Consider the following 26,566-nt stretch of genomic DNA (forward strand, 5'->3'; position numbering starts at 1 on the left):
AGATGTGTAAAAGAAGTACAATCACTTTCAAATTTTAGAATGCACCGAGTACACGTTTTGAGTGGGCCGTTTTTGTCACAAGTTTACTGAATAACCACATTTAAAATATCTACATTGTTAAAAAACAAATAAAATTGTGAAGTATCCCTGTTATAATACAAAAGATTACAAATGTGAAATTAACTGATCTTCTCCAGAATTACATAAAAGTTAGCCTTAAAGTTTAACTCTGCAATGAGACTCCAAAATCATGGGTTGAGCAAACCAACCAACATACTGCCCATTTAACCTTTGATACTCCATGCAACTAGAAGACATTTACTTACTTCACTAGGTCTGCACCAAAAGTAAAATTCAAACGAAAAATTTTACAAACATAAAAACAAAATAATATTAAATAGTGCAACAAGTGTCTTAAAGTTTTTTTTTTTTCTTTGCTACATGATGCTTGCCGAGGTTGTGTGTCATAATGCTTTGTGATACTCATCCAGACCACCGTTGAAAGGCACCTTATGTTAGAGTTCAAGAAAATGTCTTGCACAAAACTGGACCCAAGTTATTTCAATGACCCTGTGAAGCACAAATTGGAGACATTGAGTTCTCCTCAAAGGTAAAAACCTCTACCTTATAAAAAAAACAAACTATTATTATACATTGAAAGCAGACAATCCACACTCCCAAGATCAACACAAAGTAAAAAAATAAATAAATCTAATATCAAAACATTCTTTACGGAGGCCAGAAACAAACTTTATGCCAGCATGCAGACGGGAGCCTTTGGTCAACACGTAGTCTGAACATATTTGACGTGATGTTGCACTGGTCTACTAAATCTCAGTACATACGAATGAGTTATTCAGTTACAGCTGTAATCGAAATTATTCAACCCCCATTGCAAATAAGGTGTATTGGCAAAACGGCAAAATGGTGTTTTACTAAGTACTAAAGATGCTTGCCATGAAGGTGTTGAATAATTTTGAGACGGCAGAAGTCATTAAAAGGTGCACTTTAAGTTGAATTTGGGGAAACCACTTGAAACATTTGTTGTTGAGCTATTTCAATTACTGTTGTTTGATTTGTTCATAGCAAACAGCTGAAAGTCTGTACATTTTGCCAATAAACCTGATTTGCAATGGGGGTTAAATCATTTCGATTACAACTGTAATTGTGACTTTAAATGATTCTCTTCAAACTTTCTCTGCCATGATGCTCAAATCTCACACATACTCCGTTTGCAGTGCGTATTTTTTCCCGTACCCATGTAAACAGGTTAGAGCTTTCACACTGCACGCGGGTGCGGTCCGGCGATCCGTTCCAGGAGCGGTGCGTATACAGCAGTGCAGCGATCGTTTACACAGAGTCGTTACAGCAGAGTCTATTTCTGCTGTGCTGCACGCGCTGAATTAAAGTGACAGCGCATAGTTCGTGGTCAAAATGAACACAAATTGACATGAAAATGTAGTAATTTAATCATAAATGCATTTAATTAAATAATACTATTTTTCAGTCATCTTTTTACTTTAAGACCGGGGTCAAGCAAGGAAAACTACAATTTACTTCAACAAGGCCACATAACGACACTCGTCTCATTCGTTGGTGGAAAAACAAGTTATTTGTGACGTGCAAGATTTATTGTATAAAGATTTAAATTATGCAAAAGAAAAGGTATGAGTTTGCTGTTTTTGTCAATTTTAAGTTTTCATTTAAAATGTTTGCGATTTTAATAAGTACATGGTTAAATATGTTACCACTTGCTTGAGCAACTTAATATATTTATAATCTATATAAAAGTAATGCATTGAATAATACGTTGTTTAAATTGTGTTTAAACGTGAATAGGCTACATCTATTAAAGAGTGTAGATGTGTACAAAGAGAATCGCACTGGTGAAGACAACTTTTTTAAATAAAAGTTGCTGATAACTTGATTTGATTGATGATTTGAGATACAAATAGTGAGTAAATGTGTTTGTGGTACAGCCGCGGATCAGTTGCGCACTGAAAACGCACGCAGCATATGTGAAAGCACTATAGCATGTGCTGCTCCTGTACCGCATACGGAGTCTGCGTTCACGAGTCCGCAGTGACGCTGGTGACGTAAGACGCTGCTGACGCGTTATCTGGTGCGTCCGTGTATTCGGGTTCAAACAAATATGGCTGAGCAAAAGAATGCAAGTCTTCCTCTGTGTCGAAAACCTTAGACATGTGTGCGAAGATTGTTTTGTTTACAGCGTGCGTCTCCCTCAGACTGTAAACAAAGCTCTTTCGCACCAGATAACACGTCAGCAGCGTCTTACGTCAGCAGCATCACTGAACGCGGATTGACAACAGAACCGGAAGAGAATACAATGCTGAATAAAGTCGTAGTTTTTGTTATTTTTGGACCAAAATGTATTTTCGATGCTTCAAAAAATTCTAACTAACCCACTGATGTCACATGGACTACTTTGATGATGTCTTTATTTCCTTTCTGGACAAGGACAGTATTATACCGTACATACATTTTCAATGGAGGGACAGAAAGCTCTCAGACTAAATCTAAAATATCTTAAACTGTGTTCCGAAGATGAACGGGGGTCTTACGGGCTTGGAATGACATGAGGGTGAGTCATTAATGACAAATTTTCATTTTTGGGTGAACTAACCCTTTAAGTTTAAATGTGAATACGTCTGTGAAAGAGTGTAGACCTATAACTACTGTGTCCAAATAGAATTGCAATGCTTAAACTTTTTTTTACATTATTTTATAAAAGTCGCTGATAATAAAAATATTGAGACTGCAAACGCAGCATACAGGTCCTTCTCAAAAAATTAGCATATTGTGATAAAGTTCATTATTTTCCATAATGTAATGATAAAAATTAAACTTTCATATATTTTAGATTCATTGCACACCAACTGAAATATTTCAGGTCTTTTATTGTTTTAATACTGATGATTTTGGCATACAGCTCATGAAAACCCAAAATTCCTGTCTCAAAAAATTAGCATATCATGAAAAGGGTCTCTAAACAAGCTATTAACCTAATCATCTGAATCAAGTAATTAACTCTAAACACCTGCAAAAGATTCCTGAGGCTTTTAAAAACTCCCAGCCTGTTTCATTACTCAAAACCGCAATCATGGGTAAGACTGTCGACCTGACTGCTGTCCAGAAGGCCATCATTGACACCCTCAAGCAAGAGGGTAAGACAAAGAAATTTCTGAACAAATAGGCTGTTCCCAGAGTGCTGTATCAAGGCACCTCAGTGGGAAGTCTGTGGGAAGGAAAAAGTGGCAAAAAACGCTGCACAACGAGAAGAGGTGACCGGACCCTGAGGAAGATTGTGGAGAAGGACCGATTCCAGACCTTGGGGGACCTGCGGAAGCAGTGGACTGAGTCTGGAGTAGAAACATCCAGAGCCACCGTGCACAGGCGTGTGCAGGAAATGGGCTACAGGTGCCGCATTCCCCAGGTCAAGCCACTTTTGAACCAGAAACAGCGGCAGAAGCGCCTGACCTGGGCTACAGAGAAGCAGCACTGGACTGTTGCTCAGTTTTGCATGTCATTCGGAAATCAAGGTGCCAGAGTCTGGAGGAAGACTGGGGAGAAGGAAATGCCAAAATGCCTGAAGTCCAGTGTCAAGTACCCACAGTCAGTGATGGTCTGGGGTGCCATGTCAGCTGCTGGTGTTGGTGCACTGTGTTTTATCAAGGGCAGGGTCAATGCAGCTAGCTATCAGGAGATTTTGGAGCACTTCACGCTTCCATCTGCTGAAAAGCTTTATGGAGATGAAGATTTCATTTTTCAGCCCCGCCTGGCACCTGCTCACAGTGCCAAAACCACTGGTAAATGGTTTACTGACCATGGTATTACTGTGCTCAATTGGCCTGCCAACTCTCCTGACCTGAACCCCATAGAGAATCTGTGGGATATTGTGAAGAGAAAGTTGAGACGCAAGACCCAACACTCTGGATGAGCTTAAGGCCGCTATCGAAGCATCCTGGGCCTCCATAACACCTCAGCAGTGCCACAGGTTGATTGCCTCCATGCCACGCCGCATTGAAGCAGTCATTTCTGCAAAAGGATTCTCGACCAAGTATTGACTATTGAGTGCATAACTGAACAATTATTTGAAGGTTGACTTTTTTTTTTGTATTAAAAACACTTCTTTTATTGGTCGGATGAAATATGCTAATTTTTTTAGACAGGAATTTTGGGTTTTCATGAGCTGTATGCCAAAATCATCGGTATTAAAACAATAAAAGACCTGAAATATTTCAGTTGGTGTGCAATGAATCTAAAATATATGAAAGTTTAATTTTTATCATTACATTATGGAAAATAATGAACTTTATCATAATATGCTAATTTTTTCAGAAGGACCTGTATGTGAAAGCACAATAGCGCGTGCTGCTCCTGCGCGCATACGGACCGCATACGGAGTATGTGTGAAGCTAGAACACACCATTGTTTGCGTACTTGCATAAAGTATGTTTCAGGAGTAAAGAGAAATAATGCTTAAAGACTTACCGAGCACAAAGTCACACCACCTTGCTCCCAAAACACCCCTGCTGCTCCTTGATTGTCTGAGCATTTTTGTTGGGGGAGATAGACTTGTGCTGCAACTTTTCCTTTTGCCTCTTTTTCTTCCTCCCTTGCTCTGGCTTTTCGGGGATGAGGGCAGCTGCACTGGAGAGTTGAGTGTCTCTCCCACCATAACATCTTCATTCTCCTCTTGTTCCGAGACATCATAGAGCTTTACTGTGCAAATGTTACATTCCTCTGTCGTTGACTTTGTGTTTGGGGAGTTGATCTTTTTCAGAAACACCCTGCACTCCTTTAAAGACTCTGGACTCCAAGCTTTTGAGCAGATTCTGTTCTGCTTTGAAATTTTGGCAATCCCAATCATTTTCTGAGGAGTTTTGACTAGAAGCTTTAATGCATTCTGAACTTTCATGACTGGTCTTGATGTTTTGTCTACCAAGTTAGGCATTTCTTTCAATAATTCTAGAGTCTTAGCACCTGAAGTCATTGTCCTCATCTGCTCACGAAATACTTTTTGTGCCGTATCATCTAATGTTATCCTGGGCCTGGTTTTAAACTTTAGCCTTGCTCTAAGCAGAGCTGTTCTGTAGACAACCCATGCGCCACTAGATCTAGACATTTGCTGCCTAACGTCATGCCTCAGTTTAAGTGGCGTGTGAAAAAGCTTTCTCTTGGCTTTTGACCTCATTGATTTGGACAGCAATTTCTGTGCTTGTTTGTGCATTGACGGACTCTTTGGGACCACTGTAGCAAATTTTTTGACATGTTTCCTGAGCCGCTCTGCTTGTGGACTTGGGCAAACATTCACTTTGCAATTGGGTCTGCTGAGGTTGTAATGAAAGACGTCCTTGGGATTTCTTGCAGTGGCCTTCTTTACAATTGCAAGGGACTGAGTTTCTGTCGACTGCATAAACCAGGTACAGAGCTTATCCATATTATAGTTTTTCTCAAAAAGCATTTTAATGGCAGAAGCAGACTTCTTAGCAGAACCATTAAGCTTCTCACAAGTTTTTGGTTTAGGGTCAGTTTTAATCTCTCCTGACTTGGCCTCAAGGACATCTGATACCCAAGTATTGGATATCAGTCTGATCCTCCTAGCGAACTCTTCATTTAAGGTCTCAGGTGATGCTGAGGTGGGCCACCACCTGAAACCCTCATTTGATGAGAAAATGGAGTCCACTGATACTGCAGAAAAACGACTGACACAACTGACATTCTTGGTCTTTATGGAAAGTGCATTGTCTGGGGGCTCCTCTTGTCTGTTCTTTGTATGCTGGCTGGCCTCACAGCTAGCCTTATTCAACAGTAGTTTCCGTGACCTGCGAACCAATGCACAGGATCTGGCAGTAGCGACAGAATGGAGTAAATGAATGGAGGGTTTCCGCTCTCTAACAGAATGTCTCACTGGTATGAGCTGCCCTCTGGTATTCCGATTATTTTCCTTCGGTGGATCCACTCTATCCTTGTGAATGTCAGTAGGAATGCTGATTTTCTTCTGCTCTTTGGAAGGATGAAATTCAACGAGAAGAGTCCTTCTGAGCAGATGTGAATCTTTTGCGTCCCTTTTCATATGTATCTTTCTTTGTCTTGGTGATCCTGTGGTGACGGTTACAGAGATCCCAGAAATTTTGACTTTGGGAGGTCTTCCTGGTTTTCTTGACACAGCTGTATCACTCAGTCTTTGACATTTTATGTTGCTGCTAGAATGGACACATTTCCGGTCTTCAATAGGCATAACAAAATGAAGATCTTTATGATGATCGTTGGTCACTTGATCAGTACTTGTCTTTCCAGAACATTTACATTTACTGTACATGCCTCCATTACTTACTTCATAAACATGTTGCTGTGCTGGGAAATTACCCAAATCTTCAGAAACTACTCTCCTTGCCCTTCTTGATCTTCCATACACTATGGTGATTTTTAGATTTTTGTTTCCATCATCCTTACAAGACATTTCTGTTGTTCTATGATTCACTGCATTGCAATTGGTTGCGTTACCTGTTGAAGAACTTAAGTCTGTTGGTTTGGATTTTGGAGGTCTACCAATGGGACGTTTCACAGACTTAACAATATGTGGTCCTATTTTTTTGGGGCGCCCAGGTCGCCTTTTTACTGGAATTGTATCATGTACAGTTGGTAGTGTTTCTTGGTTTTCACCTTCGTTGTTTGAACAACTGGGCAATAATGCATCAAGTGAAACCACTTTTGGTGAAGTGCACTTGTTCCCACCACACTCAACAGTTCTCCCCGGTGCAGATTCAAGGACTGAATCCTGGAAATGTTCATCAATGGCACTGCCTGCCCATGAGGATTCCACACATGGATCAAACATCTCTCGATGTGAATTTGAGCCAGAGGCAGCTGCTTTGAGTGTATATTTTACACCATCTTTACCCGCCACAGAGGAGACAAACATGAGCTTTATCGGACTATCATATTTCAGTCCAGACGGGCTTGCTTTAGCCTGTTGTGCACTCTCAGTGGTAGTCAAGTTAGACATAGTTTCAGTAGGACTGTGTGAGTCAGTGTTTAGACTGTTGGTTCTATGGCGTTTAGATCTTTTTGATGGTGAGGTGGAATTCTGGCATGGTTTCCTTTTTCTTGCACTCTCTTTATCAGGATTCCTTACATTATTCTTGTGCTCTAAGAGTGGCTCATTTTTGGGTAAAATCGCATATTTCTGTGAAGCTATGTTCTGCGGCAGAACACAATCTTCTTGTTTATCCACAGTTTCAAATGGCTGATAGTCACATTTATCACTTGGCCAGGCAATTTCTTCTGTGAAGCCAAGTGCTGTTGAGGTACTGTCTTTAGGGGAATGCTTGGTGAATATACTCTCTGAAAAACAGGCTGCAAAATACATCTTTCGAGGCTCAGTGACATAGGAAGAGAAACGCTGTGGTGGTACAATATTTCGTCTGGACCTTCCAACTTGAACAGTCAGATTGTTCTCTTTATGGATTTTTGCTTTCACCTTCTGGTCACTATCGGTTGTTTGTAATTGCACAGTTTCATCTGAAGCAAGTGGTTCCTCAAGACATACATGTTGGGGTTGAGCTTCTTGGATCTCTTGATTATTTGGTGTCTTTTCACTTTGTGGATGCGTTGTCAGATTTTCTATGGTATCTTTTACAGGCTCTGTGTAAACTCTGTCCAACTTTCTGCATGTGATCTGCGAAGGTTTAACAGTTTTTAAGCAGCGATCCCTCTCAAAGCCTATATTCCTCTTAAAATATAATGGACTAAGTCTGGCCAGATCTCTTTTGATTTGTAGGCTTTGTCTTCTTGATGATGGAAGGTCAGGTGACTTGCTCATGGCAACTAAATTTTCCAATCTCTTACGGGAACGTGTCTGAGGGGATTGCTGTTCTGTGGCCACATGCTGTTGCAAAAGCTCATTAAGGTTGTAATCTTTGTCACTACTATTGTGTAGCACAGTTGTTATAATCTCAGTCAAATGCGAGTCATCTCTTGTCTCGGAGATTTGACTAGCATGGGTAAGAAGATTTTGTTCCTTATCTGAGGGTTGGATACTCTTGAGCTTTTCAGTGACTCTATCCATTAGATCTCCTATAAAGGATCCACACTGGTGGTCACTCTCTTTCTCTGCGTGTGTATGCAATGTTACAACCTCTTTGCAACATTCATCAGGAGATCCAACACATAGAGGAGTGTTAGAGTACAAAGCTGTATCTTCATCCTCAGTTCTGTGAGGTAGGAGAGAAGGAGGTGCCATGTTCAGGGCCTTGCAGTCCTGAATGTGCAAGACACTGGACTTGACAGCTATTTTACAGTCCAGGTCCACAGGTTTTGGTGAGAGTGGTGGAGGGGAGGGGCTCCGGCTTCCTTTGCATCTATTATGAGAATTACAATCACCCTGAGGGGTGATTAGGGCACCACTTGTATGAGAAATGTAGGTATGATCACGGTGCTGCCATGAGGGTAGTTTTGAGTGAGTACAACAAACAGTGGTGTTAGAACAGATGACTTGGCCAACACATGCCATGGATGTATTTTGGCAGCAATGGCCATTAATGTTCCTTATACAGATGGATAGAGGAGAAAATGCACATGTTGGAAGCATACTAGCTGTTCTGCAACAAATGTCAGCAGTTACTGAGCAGTCACTTAATGAAAGTGTTGGGGCTTCATTAAGCATTTTTTTATCAGCATGGCAGCAAAGGGATCTGGCCTTAAACTGTCGACTGTGAGCATCCCGCATAGGTAAAGAGATGTTGTAATCTTCCTGCACATCCTTTAAAATGTGATAGAGTAGCAGTCTATGACGGGAACAAAGCAAAGACAGGACCTTCTCCAACACAGTGACTCTCCAGACCTCTGGAGCTTTAGGATAATCTTCCTTCCCCAGCCTGGACTGGTCTTCCACACTTGGTCCTAAGGAACTACATAAATAAATTAGGTTAAGTCATTACTCAATCACTGACATAATCAATTTTCATGAATGTGACCTGAGCTAACCCTCTCACCTCGTTTAACTCTGTTGTGATGATTAATACATTTTGATTGGTTTAAAGGAATGATACAATCCAACTATAAATATATATTTCATAATTATAAAGCTGGCATAGCTGTATTTAAAATCTTGTTAAAGGTACCACATAACATTGCATAGGCCTGTTCACACCGGGACGAATTTCACGCGCGATATTCGCCGACGTTTAACGCCTTGTGACTAAACAAAGGGCGCCAATGTGAGTGTGCACACCGACGCGATAAACGCCACGCGTAAAAGCGTCATTTTTATTAAAACGCCTCGGGTTCGTTTTTTTTAGTTAAAAACTATCCGACCAATGAGATTGGCGCTTTTGCTCACGTGTCTGGAGCTTCTGAAGTTACCGTAAAACACAACTTGGGGGCGCTCAAACACAAAACGGTCTTGCCGAGCACACATACGTAACGGCGAAGAAGATATACGCCAAGTAGCGTCTACACTGCCGGGAAGAAATAAGACGAGGAAGATGCAAGGCAAGATGAATGTAGAGCTGCTGGTCTCGTTGGTGTCGGAACATAAAGAACTATATGACAAACGCGACAGCGACTACAAAAACCTTGATAAAAGAGAACTGTTATGGAGTGGTATTGCAGAGCAAATGGGCGCCATCTAATGTCAGGGAATGAATTTGCATGTTCACTCGGATCATCGTCAGCCAAAATCGCTTGGGTGTGAACACAAAAAACGCGTTGAAAAACGCTGCCGAATAACGCGCGCCGATATTCGTCCCGGTGTGTACGAGCCTTAAGGGTGTTATATCTATACATGCAGAATTACAAAAGTGTAAAAGCCACAGAAAAAAGTACTAGCAACTGTACATGGAACAATTTTTTATTGGTAACTTGAAGGCAAAGGATGGCGATTGTAGTAACGCTTACACTCAGGAAAACTATGTATATAAACAATTACTTTAATCAAACCTGAATAATTTTGTTTCCTGATAAATCAATGTGTCTCCTGACAAATCCAATTACAAACCAACAACATTTGCAGGCAATATGTTGTCTTTTGAAAGCAAAATACAACTACCCCAAAAGGTAACAGATTTGTTAAGGGGTGGAGAAAAAGAATAGAGAATGTTTGATTTTTTTTTTATAAATTACACTTTTTCTAAAATGTAGGATATTTAAAAACACGGAGTAATATGCCTTCAGTATTCCTTCTTATTACAATCAATTCAATTCTTGCTTTGATTAGCCTTATCCTAATCCTGAAATGTTAAAAAATAGACCACACCAAATATAAATATTTCAGACACAAATAAATGCTTAAAAAGGACCAGTTTTTCCCCATTTGATCACAAGTTGATCAAAAAGTCATAACGATTAAATATACATTAACCTGCCTGGGGTAAAAACAAAACATGTTGAGTAACATTACAGGACAAGGGACTCAATTATGCATGCAAGTGCAGTAAAGCATTTCACATATCAATGTGCAAGAGCATCAAAGTGCTTCAACACAAAACCCAATGCTTCAACCCAAAACACAATGTTTAAACGTCATATTCTGATTACATCAAAAGAAATAACACAATACAAATACAATTATATATTAGAATTAGAGGGATTACAAAAATCAAATCTTAGTACAGCAGATATATGCATAAATAACTGATTGCAAAATTATTAATATCCTGAACCTGTTATGAATATGAAATTACACATACTTAGAAAGGCCTAAACCGGTGATATTGATCCATTTAATGATCCATCTATAAATCAAGCCAAACTGTTTCGGGGGGGAAAATAAATATTTAAATTTATATTTTGCCTTTCTGATGAACCACCTCTGCTGAAACATGCTGTCCCCATAATATGGGAGAAAACAAATTGGCTTTGGATGAACCATATTTGACTATAACAGAATCCTAAGGGCCCTCATTTTGATATAAAAGAACCGTTCTAACACAATCATGCTGTTTTTTTAGGATTGTTGTTACCCTGAGAATACTAATGTTATGTTTTTGGACAAATTATACAGGACACTAATAGGATGTTAGAACAACAATGTGAAATAATGGGGACCAACATTCTCCATTGGGAGCCTAAAAGTATCCCATATAATGAAAATATGAGAGTGCAGCACTGACAATACATGTATATGATTTAAAGGAATCTGTATGATATTAACACTTACATGACCACCCTTTACATTAAAAGTGAAACTGTGCCAGCAACATATCTATCCCCGAGAAAAATAGAACAGAAAAATTTAAGTTACATTGGTAACGGTATATAAATCCACAAAACAGATTTTATACATGATCCACAGAAGTATATAAATACTTGTTTGTATTTTTTTTAAAGATTTGTTATGTAAAACGAATGTAAAAACTACTGGCCAACAGAATAACTGAGCCGTAGCTGTAAGAGGAGGCACTGTGTTAATTTTAAGAGCCCATGAAGAACATTCAGGGTTGTTTGATAAATGCTTCTAAATCAGAGGTAAATTTAAGAATATATCAGTAAATTATAAAAGTTTTTTTTTTTTTTTTGGATGGAGGGGAATTTAACTTCAAAGACCAACAAGAGGTAAACCATTTACAGAACACTCAACACAACGATAAACACATTAACATTGCATATGGAAATGTTCATATTTCCTAAGCTTCAAATCACAAAATTCACATGCTTCAGCTACACTTTTCAAAGCACTAAAAGTATACTTGTGAATCAGATATCAGAACTATGCTAAAAAAGATGCCATTGAAGGTCAGTATATGGCCATATCCTTCATCGCAGGTATGCAACAATAACCTGTATCACAAGTATGTGTGCATCTTTTGTAAAGTGCAACTGAATCTTATATTCCAATTATACAAACTTCTAAACTCATTTAAAAAACAGGTCCATGCTATAAATAAGGACTCAGTTAAATTACCAGTATCATAAAGTGAAACAGTTGTATAATAGGTCATTAAAAGCTATAGTAATCATTAACATGAGAGAAAAAAAACCCAACACAAAGCAAGAGCAGCATAACTATAGAAACTGGACATTTAAAACAAAGCTTTTCAGAATAGCACTTGGATCAGCCTTCCGATTTCTGTCCCAGAAGAAATTCTGATCCAAGATCAGCAGCACCCTACTCTGAACTAGTTTGTTCATGGCGTGTGTAAGTGGAGTGGCAAAATGACCCTGAACTGTTTTGGTTACAGCAGACAGATAATGCTAGGGTGTCTCTAGTGTGAGGAAAAACAAGATTATAGAGTAGAATTCAAATCAGAAAAGAGAATATGGAGTGAGGATTTCAGTAGTTCTGATTACTGAAAAAAAGTAATAAATATTATTCTATTCTTCAAGGTAAAACAAACATTCACTGAGACTATCATCAAGCTTCTTTTTTTTCCAGTGCACTATTCTGACATGCATTACGTTGCAACTTACCCCGTACAATTTGCTGAGCAGATATGCAGGTAAAATGGAAAGGGGCAAGACATACACACACACATATATATATATATATACATACATACATACATACAATGTTGTGTGTATAGAATTCTAAGCATCTTAACTTACCAAAAATAAACAAAATAATAAAATCAATATCAGTGCAGGATGTGGGAAGTCTCATCCACAAAAAGCCTGAGATGGTCCAAGCTTTCACTCCAAAGATCTGGCAACAGTCCCGATTAATGTACTTCATTAATACTTCATGAAACTGATATAATTACCTCTTTTATACAACAAAACGTACCAATAAGTATTAAGTCCAAAAATATTTACATAGTGTTGTTCCTTTGCTGGAGTGGAAACTTGTACCTATATCTACCCATTGCATATATGGTTAGACATCTCCCACTGGTGAGTTAAAGAAGATGTTAGTCATGCTGTCACCAGATGTGCCACACAGACAGCATAAAATACTGTTGATAGACATGAAATGAAATGACCAGTCGCTACAAAGACTAATCGGTGTGAAAGCTGCATACAACAATCATTAAGCTGAGATTAGCTTATGTATTAACAAAACCTGAATATTTCTTAGTTTTAATTGTAATTAACTTAAATTCAACAGTGCTTTACAATATTTTAAATATATATTCATAGAGATATCCACAGTGAAAACCCTGAATAGATTTTTTTAAAGGCATGTTTTGTGACTTGATAAAATGTACCATTTAACCTGTGGTTGAGGATTCAAGTGTATCTTCCAAGTCTGAATGAGGTCCTGACTGCATGTTGAAGTAAAAAAAAACAACAAAAAAAACCTTCTGTTGGCTGTAGTTTAAGCGATGTTTTTGTTAAAACCATCTCTAGGAAATAGTTGAGGTTTTGGTTTTGAGTTAAGACTGTTTGTAGGCAGTAGATGAGGCATTGGTTGTTGTCCCTGACTTTCCGGAGCCTGAGGTTGCCGCTTCAACAAGGCGGAGCTTCTTTTTTGGTGGGGTCTTGAGCATGCCTGTTCGCTCTTTGACTTTGTACTCAAGGGTGCTGTGTGGAACCCCATAGACACCCTGAGCTTTTGACACGCTCATCTTCCCACTAATCACCATGGCTATGGCCTCCTCCAGGATATCGTGGTCATATTGCCGATAACGGCCCCGCTTTTTCCGTGGCTGCTTGTCTCGACGGTCATCATCTCCAGTGTCAACCAGACTTCCAGTGACGCTACCGCCAACACTCCCATTCTTTATGTTCAGACACAATGGTGGCACGTCACCCTGGAGTAGACGTGACTCAAGGCCTGAGTGGCTTTCGACCAAGCCCTGTTTAGGGAGAATGGTCTTTAGCTTGTGGAAAGCAGTGGAGCCATCAGAGCCTTTGTTGGCCTGGTACACAGCATCCACCAGGCCAGCCAGATCCAGCTGGGCTTTGGGCTGAGCACTAAAGCGTACCTGAGGGATTCGGATGTGCACAGCTGGCCCAGTGGCAGGACTCTGAGGAGATGTGGCTGGCTCGGTGCTGGCGAGAGACCCGCCGTTCTGCTCCCGTAGCTGCGAGACCATCCTCTGCAAGGTTAAGTGGTGAAGGTATGATGAGGCAGTCACGGCTGCAGGGAATTTCAGCTCGGTGTGCTCTGGTGACGTTAATTTACATTTTCTTACTTCGGATTGCTCGGACTGCGAGCGAGCCCATGCTGCTACCTTCTGCAGGATGAGTCGAGTGTCGTTGGTTGGCCAAACCGACTCAGTCTTCGGCGATAAGGCCTCTGTCTGGAGCTGTAAGGTTTTCTGAGGTATCCCATATAGTATGGCTGCTTTGTGAATGTCCAGTGATCCAGAACGAATATCTTTCAAGGCTTTAGAGAGCAAACCCTCAGCAAACTCAGAGCTGCGATCCAAATAGTCCGCTCTGATTGGTCTCCTAAGGGGAGGTGGGTGGGAGGATGAGAAACGAACGGGTGAGCGGACCAATGACAGGACGCACTCAGGGTCCACTCCTTTACTGCCTTGTCTTTTGGTAACATCACTCGCTTCTCAATTGTCTGTATAACACAAAGCCTTTGTAAACACTTTGTTTTTGGCCTTAGGTTGCAAACGATACTTCTTGGAAGGACAGTCTCGTCAATTGTGTGGAGAAAGACAAGCGTCTATGGGAGTACTTCCAGTATCTTTGCAATGCAGATGCATTTTGTAAGACTCAGGTATTTACTTTTCACGTGAAAATACTGCATAAATCAACGAATAGATAAATAAACAAATGAATAAATACAGGCGGCACAAAGGAACAAGTAATGTCCCTGACTGCTGGCAAACGTGACGTTACCTTCCAACAAGTTAGAAAAGAGTCAACCCTTTGGCAGTGCAAAAAAAACAACCACTAAATTATACATTAAAAACATCAAAATGTATGAGGAGTAAAATTTGTTCACACAAAATGATCAGATAGGATACAAATGAAACAAAGACTCAAATATTTTTTAAAATAAAAAGCATCAATTTTTACTGGGTCAATTTTACCAGTTAAAAGACCATTTTGGAGCCAAAATTGTCTTTGGCTCTGTTGGCTCTGTAAGTCAAACACACCACTTGGTAAACAAAACAGGAAAAGGAGAAGTACTCACCCTGAAACTTTACGTTGAGAGGTTTCATTTTCTGAAGATGTGTTTTTCTTAGAGAGGTCAAGTACTCCATCTACTATGAGAAGTAATCCATGAAAAATAGCAATTAATACATTTTGAGAACAGATGCACAATATCATCAAATATTTGCACACTCAGTAAATTCACAGTTGGGTTCCTTCCAGAGCTAGGCTTAATAAATAAAAGTCAATAGACGAGTTTCTCTGAAAGCAAGGAAAAAATTCTGAATCTGTACAGTGATCTAATATTGCAGAGCTACAAACTTTTTAATTTGTATGAACATGGCAGTGTACTGGTCTCTTGAAGTGAAAACAGTTGTGATTTACATTACACCAGTATTTGATTACACAATTGTGATTACACAAGTAATGAGGATTCATTTTTGGTGCTTACCTTGCAAGGCCTGAGAATCTCGGCTGACGGTGAGGTCCAGGGGTCCATCAGTATCTGGATGTTTAGGGAGAAGCTCATTGTTGTCACTCAGGCCATTCAGGCCCTCATGAGCCTGGCTTTTACACGCATACTCTAAGGCAAACCGCTGAATCATCTTGCGCATCAACTCCTGCGCCGCCAATGGTATACTGGAATCGCAGCTCTGAGGGAATTCTGGGAAATTGATAACCACAGGACTAGTTGAAGATCTCATGCACTTGCAAAACATGTTCCTCATGTAAAAACATCAAAACTACTTTCACTACATATTTGTCTTAAAACATAACACTTCAAGAATTCATACTTTTTTGCACCATGATTTTCAAATCTTGTAGTGTGTGCATTTTTTAGATTTGAAAGAAAATCTGCAAAGATTCTCTTTGAGTGTAATGCAACCAGATTTCATAGTCATTTAAATTTTAAAACTCCTGTAGTCTGAGCCCAGCTTAAGTCAAATGTTCTTTTACCTTGCATAACTTTGTTTATGGATTTTGACGATGGGGGTACATTAACCTGCCCGTGTTGCCATCAGCCTAATCTGTCATAACAGCCTTGGCATTTTGCCTAGTTACCATTAAGTCACAATTTACAACAATACTGCAGACAGAGTTTGAATCAATGCATGGCCACTGACATCAACATATGAAAAGTATTTTCAACTTCCCTTTAAATGTCAGGGGTCAACACTAAGGATTTATTTTACTAGCCCTGTCAGGCCAGTGGTTCAAATTTTCACTTGCCCCACCATAAAAAAAGTTAAATAGGCCTATATAAAAAAAAGAGGCCTTGTTATTGTTTTTGTTGTTATTGATTTCTTTGTGTTTTGTAGTTTGATTAACATTAAAAACACAGACAGGAGCAGGTATATTAGGCTGCTGTCACTTTAAGACCTGATGCACGGATTTAATATACTGTTACATGAGTTTTATTTCTCAACTGTTTACGTTCAGACTGTTTATGAGGATACTCTCCAATACTGGCATTTTGAGGTAATTTTGTGTGAATGTCCATTCAACCGCAAGACGTGAAAGAGAACTCAATTTTTGTCTTAGAAGCAACTTTCTGGGCGTGCGCTTCAAATGTGTGCACGAGTACTGATTTGAGTTCTCTTTCATGTCTTCTTGCACTTGAATATTTAAATGGGCAAGGCTTAAAAACACATGCTAATGATAAACTTTTGTGATAACGCTGCACTGTTCAGTCAACTGTACCGAGCGCCATTCACGCTGGCTCCGGGCCATCAGGCAGGCAGTCCTTATTGTCGAGCCCTGAATGTAGATAAGCCTTTTCATTTTGCCATCTTACCTCTACAAGTTTATATGGATCATGGTTTATATTTTTGGATCATGACTGGGGCTTTGCATCACCAAGAATCGGACGATACAATGTGTATTATGATACAGGGGTTATGATACAATATATTGCAATTCTATAAGAAAGGAGATATATTGCGATATTTCTTGTTTTTTTAGGAAGATCTAATTTATATTTAAAAAATTCCACATTGCTATGATCAGATGCTTTCTTAATTGTGTTCTCACCACAGTCCTTTTTGTTGTTATTGAGAGGAAAGCGTGCAGCACAACGCTCAGCAGCACAGATTCAATGTGTTTCCCGAGTATTGTATTTTAGCGTGGTTTATTTTGCAAACAACAAGACTTGTCGATCTCCTTAGTGGTTTCATTATAGTGGAAGAAAAAGGAGTCCACACTTCAGCTCTGAACACCGCGGCAGGAGCTGGTATAATTCTATCATGTTGTTTGCTAATGCTAACGCTAGCGATGCACCCTTGTGCTTCTCCCCGTCACAGTTCACGTGTATTTATATCTATATATATCATTACCCTCATGTTGAAGACAATTGTTGTGCAATTGACCCTTCGCAGGAAGTTTGATTGACAGGCGATCTGACCAATCATAATCTGCCATTTTTGTCCGACAAAGCAGTCAGGGGAGTTAGTAGATGAACATTGGAGGATTTGAACTTGAAAAATGGAGTGTACTGACTAGGGCTGTACTCAACCAAAGAAAATCTTGGTCGACTGAAGTCCTGAAATTTTCAACCTAAAAATTAAGCTAAATTAATTAGCTGCACACTGTGCGCAGTACTTGGCAGCCTTGTTGTCCGCCTAAATGAATTATAAATAAACATAAAAAAAACTAGTAGACTATTTTGCAGTATATTAAATCGTTTTTGACCTAATTATTTTGCACTGAAATGAGTCTGACACACGAGTCTGTCGGCTCTGACAGCGTTGCATCACGTGCACCTGCGCAATATAATAGCCTATGATTTCCGAAAATAGTACTATGTTGTCAACTAGTGATATCATCACAAGAACGGTTGAGGAATATGCAAGATAATTTAGACAATTCTTTTTATTATATGTTATAATAATAAGTTATAACTGTCAGACACTATCATTTCAGCCGCTCTGTGCATGTCCTCGCACAGAGCGAGGCTGAACATAGGAGCTCAGCTTCGCGGCTGAGACACGAATAGACTATTATTAACTTAAAGCTTTTAATTTTAATAAACACAAAAGGCACGTCCACTTTAATAAAAAAAGAATATTTATTAAACAAACCAGATCAAGAGCAGAAACGAAATAAAGTGCATAACTCATATGCCAATTCTGATATGTTCATAGCCTAACGTTACTCAAAACAGACAGGGAAACCTAACGCAGACAAGTTAGCTTACCGCTTTTAGATGATATGTCATTTTTGTCGTCGAGCTGTAGAAGGCAAAACTGTTGCTTGCAAACTTTGCATTCAACCTTTTTCCCGTTAGCAATTTTAACAAAATGCTGCCACACTGTTGATGTCTTTGTTGACTATTAAACGCGCTCACAATTAAATAAATAATATTCAGCGTCAAACCTTCTATAGCCTACTTATCTGTCTCTCTTCTCCAGTGGGTTGGGCTAATCCAAAAAAGTGAAAACAAAGGGGGTGTTCTGAAGACAGACTGTTACCTATGAAACAGGGGTACTCTGAAAACACCCCCATTAGCAGTTATTGCTTTCCACCTGATGAAATCAGCGCGTCAAAACTGATGAAATGAACGCAGCAAAAAATCGACCAATCAGAATTTTGGTCGAACCAGAACGTATCGACCAATTAATCGACTGGGACAGAACAGCCCTAGTACTGACGTCTTTCCGCGGTTAAAACAACATTCCTTCTTATGTTCATTCATGTTTATTTGATGCTGTAAATTAACTAGAAGGAAGAGATGATCGGTTCACGAGCAGCTTTAACTGAGGCTCTACAGCGATCTGTCAGACACATTAAAGAGCCACAAAATGATATTTATTGTTTAAATTTCTTTTAAAAAATGACCAAATTTGAAAGTTGAGACTTTGTTTCATATCAAAAGTAACCTGGTCTGTCAGCGCGTTGTCAGTGTCCTCTCTGCTCCGCGATGTATTTTTCACTGCGTGAGAACATGGTGGGGCGTGAGAGCGGCGTAGCTTGTCAGACATAGCAACAGTAACTAAAGGGGGCGGGTCTTTGCGAACGGTCAATTGTACAGTATGTAATACATGTCAAAATAATTTTGCTCTGTATAATGGGAATAATTTATTTCTCACCCTTCTTTCGAAATACAGAATGGAGGAATCGGTCTGCTTGGCACTGGAGTTTTTCAGAGGTGGACAGGCCCTGAGGTGGGGGGGTTTCAGCAGTGGGTGGCGACCCGGGCACGGCCACAGCAGGATGGTCCTATGTAAAAAAAAAAGTGAAAAAAAAAGACTAGTTACTGACACATACATCCCAAAGTGTTGATTATAGTCTCACAGGCTTGAGTTGTGATCCATTAGAATGAATTACACTGTATATGCTTCAACTTGTTTAACCATATATTATAAAGATTAATACTGCATTAACAAAAACCTCAAACAACAACTGCTAAACACAGAGAACTATTCATTCTATACAAATGTCAAAACAAGCCTTTTCTTGCCAGCTAACACCCCATAATAAACATCTTTTTGTGGCTTTTGAGGGTTGACTTACATTCAGTTTCTCTAGCTGCAGCTTGCAAAAGGAGCAGTTTGCATCCATGGACCAATCATCCACAGCCTCTGGTTCACACTCTGAGGGAGAATCGGATGAATAACTGTCAGTAGCTGTTTCCGTCCACCAATTTGTGTGTGTATTTTGGGATATTGCATAAAAAAATAAAAACACCGGATGGAAAATTCTAAAAATGCACATAAAAAAAAACGTATGCACTCAATTGAGGCAGATACATATTTGATCTGATAAGACGACGTACACAAACATACACATTTTTCACACTATGAAAATCGAGAACTTCTAATATGTAAGCAAATTTAAAAGCACTTGTTAAGTGATGGTCCTATTCCCTTTATTCACTGTAAAGACAAGCTTCAGAGGTTTAAAATGACACCTATTTTGTGGTGGTTAAAGGGATAGTTCACCCAAAAATGAAAATTCTTTCAGTAATTACTCACCCTCATGTCGTTCCAAACCCGTAAGACCTTCGTTCATCTTCGGAACACAAATTAAGATATTTTTGATGAAATCCGATGGCTAGGGGGGGCTCCATTGACAGCTATTTAATTAACACTTTGAAGGCCCAGAAAGGTATGAAAGACATCGTTAAATTGTCCATGTGACTACAGTGGTTCAACCTCAATTTTATGAAGCGACAAGAATGCTTTTGTGGGCCAAAAAAAAAAAAAAAACGACTTTATTCAACAATTTCTTCTCTTCCGTATCAGTCTCCGGCGCACGTTCACGAAATCACCCCAACGTATGCGTGTGGTGATGACGCAGGAGCTGGCGTTCTGACATATGACCAGGATTGCTGTGTTTACAAGCAGAGGAAGACGCACGCTCAATATAAAACAGTTTATAACTATGTCTGCAGATTTCGACAGAGGATGAATTGCATTTTTTTGCACAACCTTACGTATTCAAAACAACCAGAATATACAGAGAACGGACTAAAAGAGATAGAAGAGGCTGCAACAAAACAGCCGCTTCTGAAAGACAGAGCAATGGAGAGCAGGTGGTGTAGATGTCATCAGTGCCAAGCGATGTCTACTGAACAGGAGTGTGTGCTGCATCGATCGTGATATCATGCCACATCTTGAAAGTTTGGATAATTCAGACGATAAGACAACACATGTATGCGTCATCACCACACGAATTGGTGGTGCTGTCGTGAACGCGTGTCGGAGATTGATACGGAAGAGAAGAAATTGTTGAATAAAGTCGTTATTTTGTTTTTTTGGCGCACAAAAAGCACTCTCGTCGCTTCATAAAATTAAGATTGAACCACTGTAGTCACATGGACAATTTAACGATGTCTTTCCTACCTTTCTGAGCCTTCAAAGTGTTAATTAAATAGCTGTCAATGGAGCCCCCCCCTGAGCCATCGGGTTTCATCAAAAATATCTTAATTTGCGTACGGGTTTGGAACGACATGAGGGTGAGTAATTAATGACAGAATTTTCATTTTTGGATGACCTATCTCTTTAAGCAAGTGGTTAAGTAACATAACCTGGTAGCACCCCCTCCTCCTCCCCCCACCACCTCGGATTTAAGAGGTTATGGATAATGATTAATTTATCGTTACATTTAAACAATGATTGATTATGGGAATTTATGTAAATTGACATCCCTAGTTTATTGCATTTATTCTGCGCACTCTGAGGCACAAGTCATTTATGATGGAGGAAAAAAAGAGCCAAATTTTCTTCCCTGATTACAACTACTATTTTTATCACAAATATTTTGCGCCAATTTCCCAGGAAGTGATGATTTTGTTCTCTTGAACACATGGGATGGAAATGGTGCTTAATTCACAAATGTTTTATGTGGTATTCTAATTTTGAGCATAAGTTGAATTCGCAACTTTGGATGGAAACATAGCTAGTGTCAATCAGGTATAAAGCTCAACACTGAGATTATGAGAGAAAGGAAGATTTTTCTAAGAGGGAGCACAGATCATTAGGCAGTCGTGGCCTAATGGTTATAGAGTCAGACTGGTAACCCAAAGGTTGCGGGTTCGATTCAATACCAGCAGGAATGACTGAGGTGCCCTTGAGCAAGGCACATAATCCCCAATCACTCCCCAGGGGCATCAAAGATGGCTCCCCACTGCTCCGGGTGTTTGTGTGTCCACGGTTTGCATTGTGTGTGTGATTGTTCACTGCTACTTACTTGAATGGGTTAAATGCAAAGGACAAATATGGGTTATTACCATACTTGGCCTTCACGTCATGTCACTTTCACTAGATAAATATTATCTAACAAACACCAAACTCACCATCAAATATATTGAGGTCTTGCAGCAGCCTTGGTCCATATATTCCCTCCAGAATACTTTCAAACCCTGCAAACAAACACAATACCATCTTATCTGTATGAAATCCCAGAGTAAAAAGTGCTCTAGAAAAACACATTATCATAAACCTACACAGATGTCACAACCTGTCTGCCAGCAAGTCCTGTCTAATGTCTTTTTTTTCAGAAGGCCTATGCTTTTTCACATCTTCAAATGTAAAGTTGTTTTTTTATTTATAACATTGGCTAATATATGAATTGATTTTACATGCAATATATTATTATATTAAACGCCCTAACAGCAAAAGCCAAATACCAACTGCACACTAAATCACTAACTGCAAGACACAAGTACATGCCTATATAATACAAAATGTCTGGTGTTTCTAATGCTATGATTAAGGGTAGAATTTTATTTGTAGTTTATTTATATAAAGTTGGAAATCACTCATATTTGCAGATCTGTTGCACATCCTGTTAGTCATTGTCTGTACCACTGATGCCCTTCACTGCAGCTACATTTACATTAAGACAACAAAAGCTCACCCAAGAATGTCACATTCTGCAAAAACTTTGATGTTGCGTAACTTAAAAATAAAATAAAAAAGCATTAGATCCACAATTGAAGACCCTACTATGTTTCATAAACTATTAACAACTTTCAATTAACCTATCATTAAAAATAGCTCATTTGAAACCCCATCAAATGTCTGTATTTTGCCTTAAAGGCCTTAAAGCTGCAGTCCGTAGCTTTTTTTGAGTTAAAAATTATCCTAAATACATATTTTATCAAATACATAACCAGCCAGTGTTCAAAACTATCTGCTTGCCTTAGCTCGATGCATAGCGGTAAGCTTGTAATAATGTTTTTAATTCCAATGGTACTGGTGGATTTCCGCGGGAGATTCGAGCATTTCTTTGCGTCATTACGTCACATCTGTACACATTAAGAAGGAGTCTCGGCTAGTATAAGCTATATTGCGTGTGAGGATGTTGGAGGTGGAGATTTATAGCCTTTTCTCACAGCACTTGATATAATTAAACTTATCAATTTGATGGCGGATCCAGAAAGGTTCAAACGACGATCATCAGTGACGACAGATTCACCCGTTGTAAAATGCAAAAGACTTCGTTCGGACTTCGGAGTGGCTACAGAAAATAAGAGACTGCAACCGGACCCATGCGAAAACAAGGATAATATCGGAAGGACATTACATGTAGACACGTAATGCTTGCTGACGTTGTTAACATTAACAATTTGAGAACATAGTATAGCTACTTTGCACGGTATTGCGTGATATTATAACTTATAAGCGATTGTTAGATATAATCAGCGCGATTTACTGCAATGTCAGAACCAGAACAAAGGTGGATGTTTCTTACTAGTTCAGATGACATTTTCCGGTGAAAATTCTTATGTTGGTCATACTTCCAAAAAGAATAATCTGTGATTCTGAATGCCAGTATCCACACCGGCGCGGCGACCGACAGCTGCACAGTCTCCTCAAACACTGTGTTCATCCGCGCTGTGCCGTGTCGAGGGTGTTGAAGTACAACTCACGTAAAGTTGATAATTCCGCGAATGACTGCAATTGACCGTTCGCAAAAGCCACGCCCCCTAGTTATTGTTGCTACGCCCATCAAACAAATGGTCAAACACGACCAGTGCGATAGATTGCCATGACGGGAAGCGGTATACCGGTGCGTGTCAGTGACCTTTTTTGGAGCAATACCTCAGCGATATCCTCCAGATCGAGGCACAAGGGGTTACAGTATGCAGTGGAGGGATATATTCAAAACATAAAAATACGCAATGAAGGAGACACACGACTACTATCGAGGCTAATTATACCGGTCTCAAGCGAAATCTGAGAAACCCCATGACCTGTACCTCAAATGCAACCAGCACAGCCTTGAAGAAGATTTTATAAGCTGGTTCAGTGGCTAATTGTTTGGAGTTAGAAATATATAAACTTGCGCTGCATATTTAGTAATTTTGCCTCAGATAAGCCCCTTTCACACAGCGCTTTGAACCCGGCAAATTGCCGTGTTCAGACCCGGAACGCGCGCTGTGTGAACAAAAGCCAGAACCAATGCCGTATAAGGGGTGTGTCGTAGTGATGATTCACGACACGAGCCTTTGCAATGCCGTAGTTATCGTGCGACTCAGTTACTCTAGAAGAAAGTTTGTGTTCGTCATCGATACAAGAAAGAACGAAAAAATGTCTGCAAACTGGACTGAAGTAGAGACCCGTCACATCCAACGTCACGCGTCTTTCCGGAACATACACGGGTTGTGTGTGAACGCGCTCTCTGATTCCGGCAAATCACTGGCAGTGTGAATGAAGCAAAATCAAACGAAACCGGGTCAAATCCCGGGTCACTTTATCCGTGTATTTTCCGGAATCTCTGTGTGAAAGGGGCTATACAGGATTATTCGCTTTAACAAGCAGGTTGTTCGTTACCACGGCAACCGCTTGCGTCATGCTGAATGCGATTTTCGTGTTTAAAAAGTAACTATAAGAGACGGAAAGATGCAGATAACCATAACGTTATATTATTTAAGGTTATTTCTATTCGTTACGATATTGATATATGAACTGATGTTGTCAAGTAAGCTTCATGCTTTCCCCATTGCGAACGTGCACTCCTCTAAACTGTAACATTAGTCTACGGGTGCTTCACTGCTGCTCATTTTCCCCTGAGAATATCATGTTAACAACAACCCTTTAGAAAACGTAATTCCTTTGTGGATCCTCTTGATCTGGTTTCTCCATGTTTGACTAATCTCAGTGTCTCCGTCTCACGCACGCTGCACGCGAGTTAATCATGTTCAACACATTTAACTGGGAGTGGGGCCGTCCACACTGTTTTATCCATTGTAGGCACCGCTCACGTTGTGTTTTCGGCTTTAGAAACGGAAAGAACACAACTCCTCCAGACAATCTCTCAGGGTACCTAGTGTCCGATTTACAAACGCCGTGGGCGCACCGCTTCACCATCTTGCTTGGAGTCAATGTTTGACGGACCTGCTCACATAGTAACAGTTGCTATGATGTGTGATTGGACAATGGCAGTTTTGTGGGAGGGGCCTGCGAATGGTCAATTGCAGATTTCGAACAGAGATGGCGACAAAGAGGAAAAACGCCGGACTGCAGCTTTAACATTCTCGACTGTATATTACAACCATTTAAAATCTTACAACTTACAATCTGTTAAACTGGCATTCTATCGATCAATTCTACTCTACTCCGGTAAAAACTTCTTTATTTTAAATTCGATTATTTTAATTAGCACAAAGTTAATATATAGTTGTCCACATTTTGCTTGCAACCCTGTTACAACACGATTAGAGTAAGTTAGCCTATAATCTAGAAAAACGACTGCAAATGTATTTGATGGCAAATTTTTATTGCAGATTACTATTATTATTAAGGGTTTCAAAACCTATTTCATACAATGTGTATTTTCTTATTTGTGGAAAGTTACCGTTTACAGTATTAAATGCATGGCAATAGTTTCACATAATCGGAGGTTAAAGTGATCAGTTTATGCAGCAAACAGTCATGTGAACGTGTGGATTTGCGCTGACCACCGTAAACTCGGCCAAACATTTGTCAACACCTGTTTTCCCAATTTTTAAAAGAGCAAATTGGGTAACGTTATCTATTCACCTACCAACTTTCAAAGCATCAAAAATGCACAGCGATCGTTCAATATTTCATAAAAGACAAACATTCTCTGATGGTTTTTAAAACTGCACTACTTTTAGACATATTTGTCAACAATGAAGGGGCAATGGGGAAATTACCATATAATTCACGAGAGAGAGATTCAAAACAAAAGCCGGACCGTATTGATTCTCTATTACAATTACACCGTCATTTGTACATCGGTATTCGGTGGAGAAAAGGGTCAGTGAGTGCAAAGCTAACTCGGTTATTATCGAGGAATCAAGAAGTAGGGACAAAGAAAATGGAGCCGGTGTTGGCCGTTTTTTCTGTTAGCTACAAAAGCTACCTAGGGCTCGCGCGGACAACGACTCTACGCTAATGATATTTTTGAACTTGACACACGCTCGCTTAGCAACTCCATGAGCTAACAGTAAGCTGGGGGAGGGAGCTCCGCGAGACCCTGGCAAAAAAGAAACCGAGCGCGAGACTGCGCGAATGGTTGCCCGAGAGTGATATGTCCGCTTATGGAACCACACAAATATGGCTTTTCCGAGTACGAGGTGTTCTGATCTTACCGACACAGTGGATGAGTTTGTGTCGCCACGAGTCGAGTTCCCGCCGGAATCCTTTTCTTTCGACCGTGCATTTGGAGCTCCGGCACTGGGTCGCCATTCTGTCCGTCCACCTTCCCCCCGGCTCTGAGTGTGACGTCACCGTACGTCATCCATATCACGCTGTCGATTGATTGACACGTGTCAAAACAGGCTAGGGGCGGGGCTTAGCGATGTAAACAACCTTCCCCCCGGCCCAGTATGTGCATTTATTCAGTAAAATTGCTAGATAAATACCCAGTGTTTAATTACTACTTTCTCTTTTATTAGTACAAAAAAGCTTTAAAGCTAAGATGACATGTCTGCACCTGTCATCTAAATAACTCGTGTAACATTACCTGTAACTACCCAGCAAGCAATCTTCATTTCACTCTCTAGGCTAACGATAGACCCGATATAGTCCGGCTATGAGTAACCTCTAGCCAAAATAACCTTGAACTTGGTTAGGCGTCATTT

At 39.8% G+C, this 26,566-nt stretch overlaps 1 protein-coding gene across 2 annotated transcripts; it reads right to left on the reverse strand.

Annotated features, from left to right (window-relative positions):
• Nucleotides 1-105: 105 nt before the first annotated feature.
• Nucleotides 106-26,233, reverse strand: lcorl (ligand dependent nuclear receptor corepressor-like). Of its 2 annotated transcripts, XM_056265065.1 has the most exons (8): nt 26,075-26,233; nt 21,809-21,874; nt 19,525-19,604; nt 19,101-19,230; nt 15,467-15,679; nt 15,056-15,125; nt 4,513-8,933; nt 106-570 (listed from the first exon to the last, which is right to left on the reverse strand). In XM_056265065.1, exons 1-8 carry the CDS (start codon nt 26,169-26,171, stop codon nt 557-559), a joined length of 5,091 nt encoding a protein of 1,696 aa, XP_056121040.1. In that variant the 5' UTR covers nt 26,172-26,233; the 3' UTR covers nt 106-556. The 2 variants fall into 2 exon arrangements, with proteins under 2 accessions (XP_056121040.1, XP_056121042.1); XM_056265067.1 differs by lacking the exons at nt 106-570; nt 4,513-8,933 and adding an exon at nt 12,496-14,355 and having other exon boundaries at nt 26,075-26,222.
• Nucleotides 26,234-26,566: the final 333 nt, after the last annotated feature.

This window comes from Rhinichthys klamathensis, unplaced genomic scaffold (genome assembly GCF_029890125.1).
Source record: "Rhinichthys klamathensis goyatoka isolate OS25496 unplaced genomic scaffold, OSU_Roscu_1.1 h1tg000229l_1, whole genome shotgun sequence".
Lineage (NCBI taxonomy): Eukaryota > Metazoa > Chordata > Actinopteri > Cypriniformes > Leuciscidae > Rhinichthys > Rhinichthys klamathensis.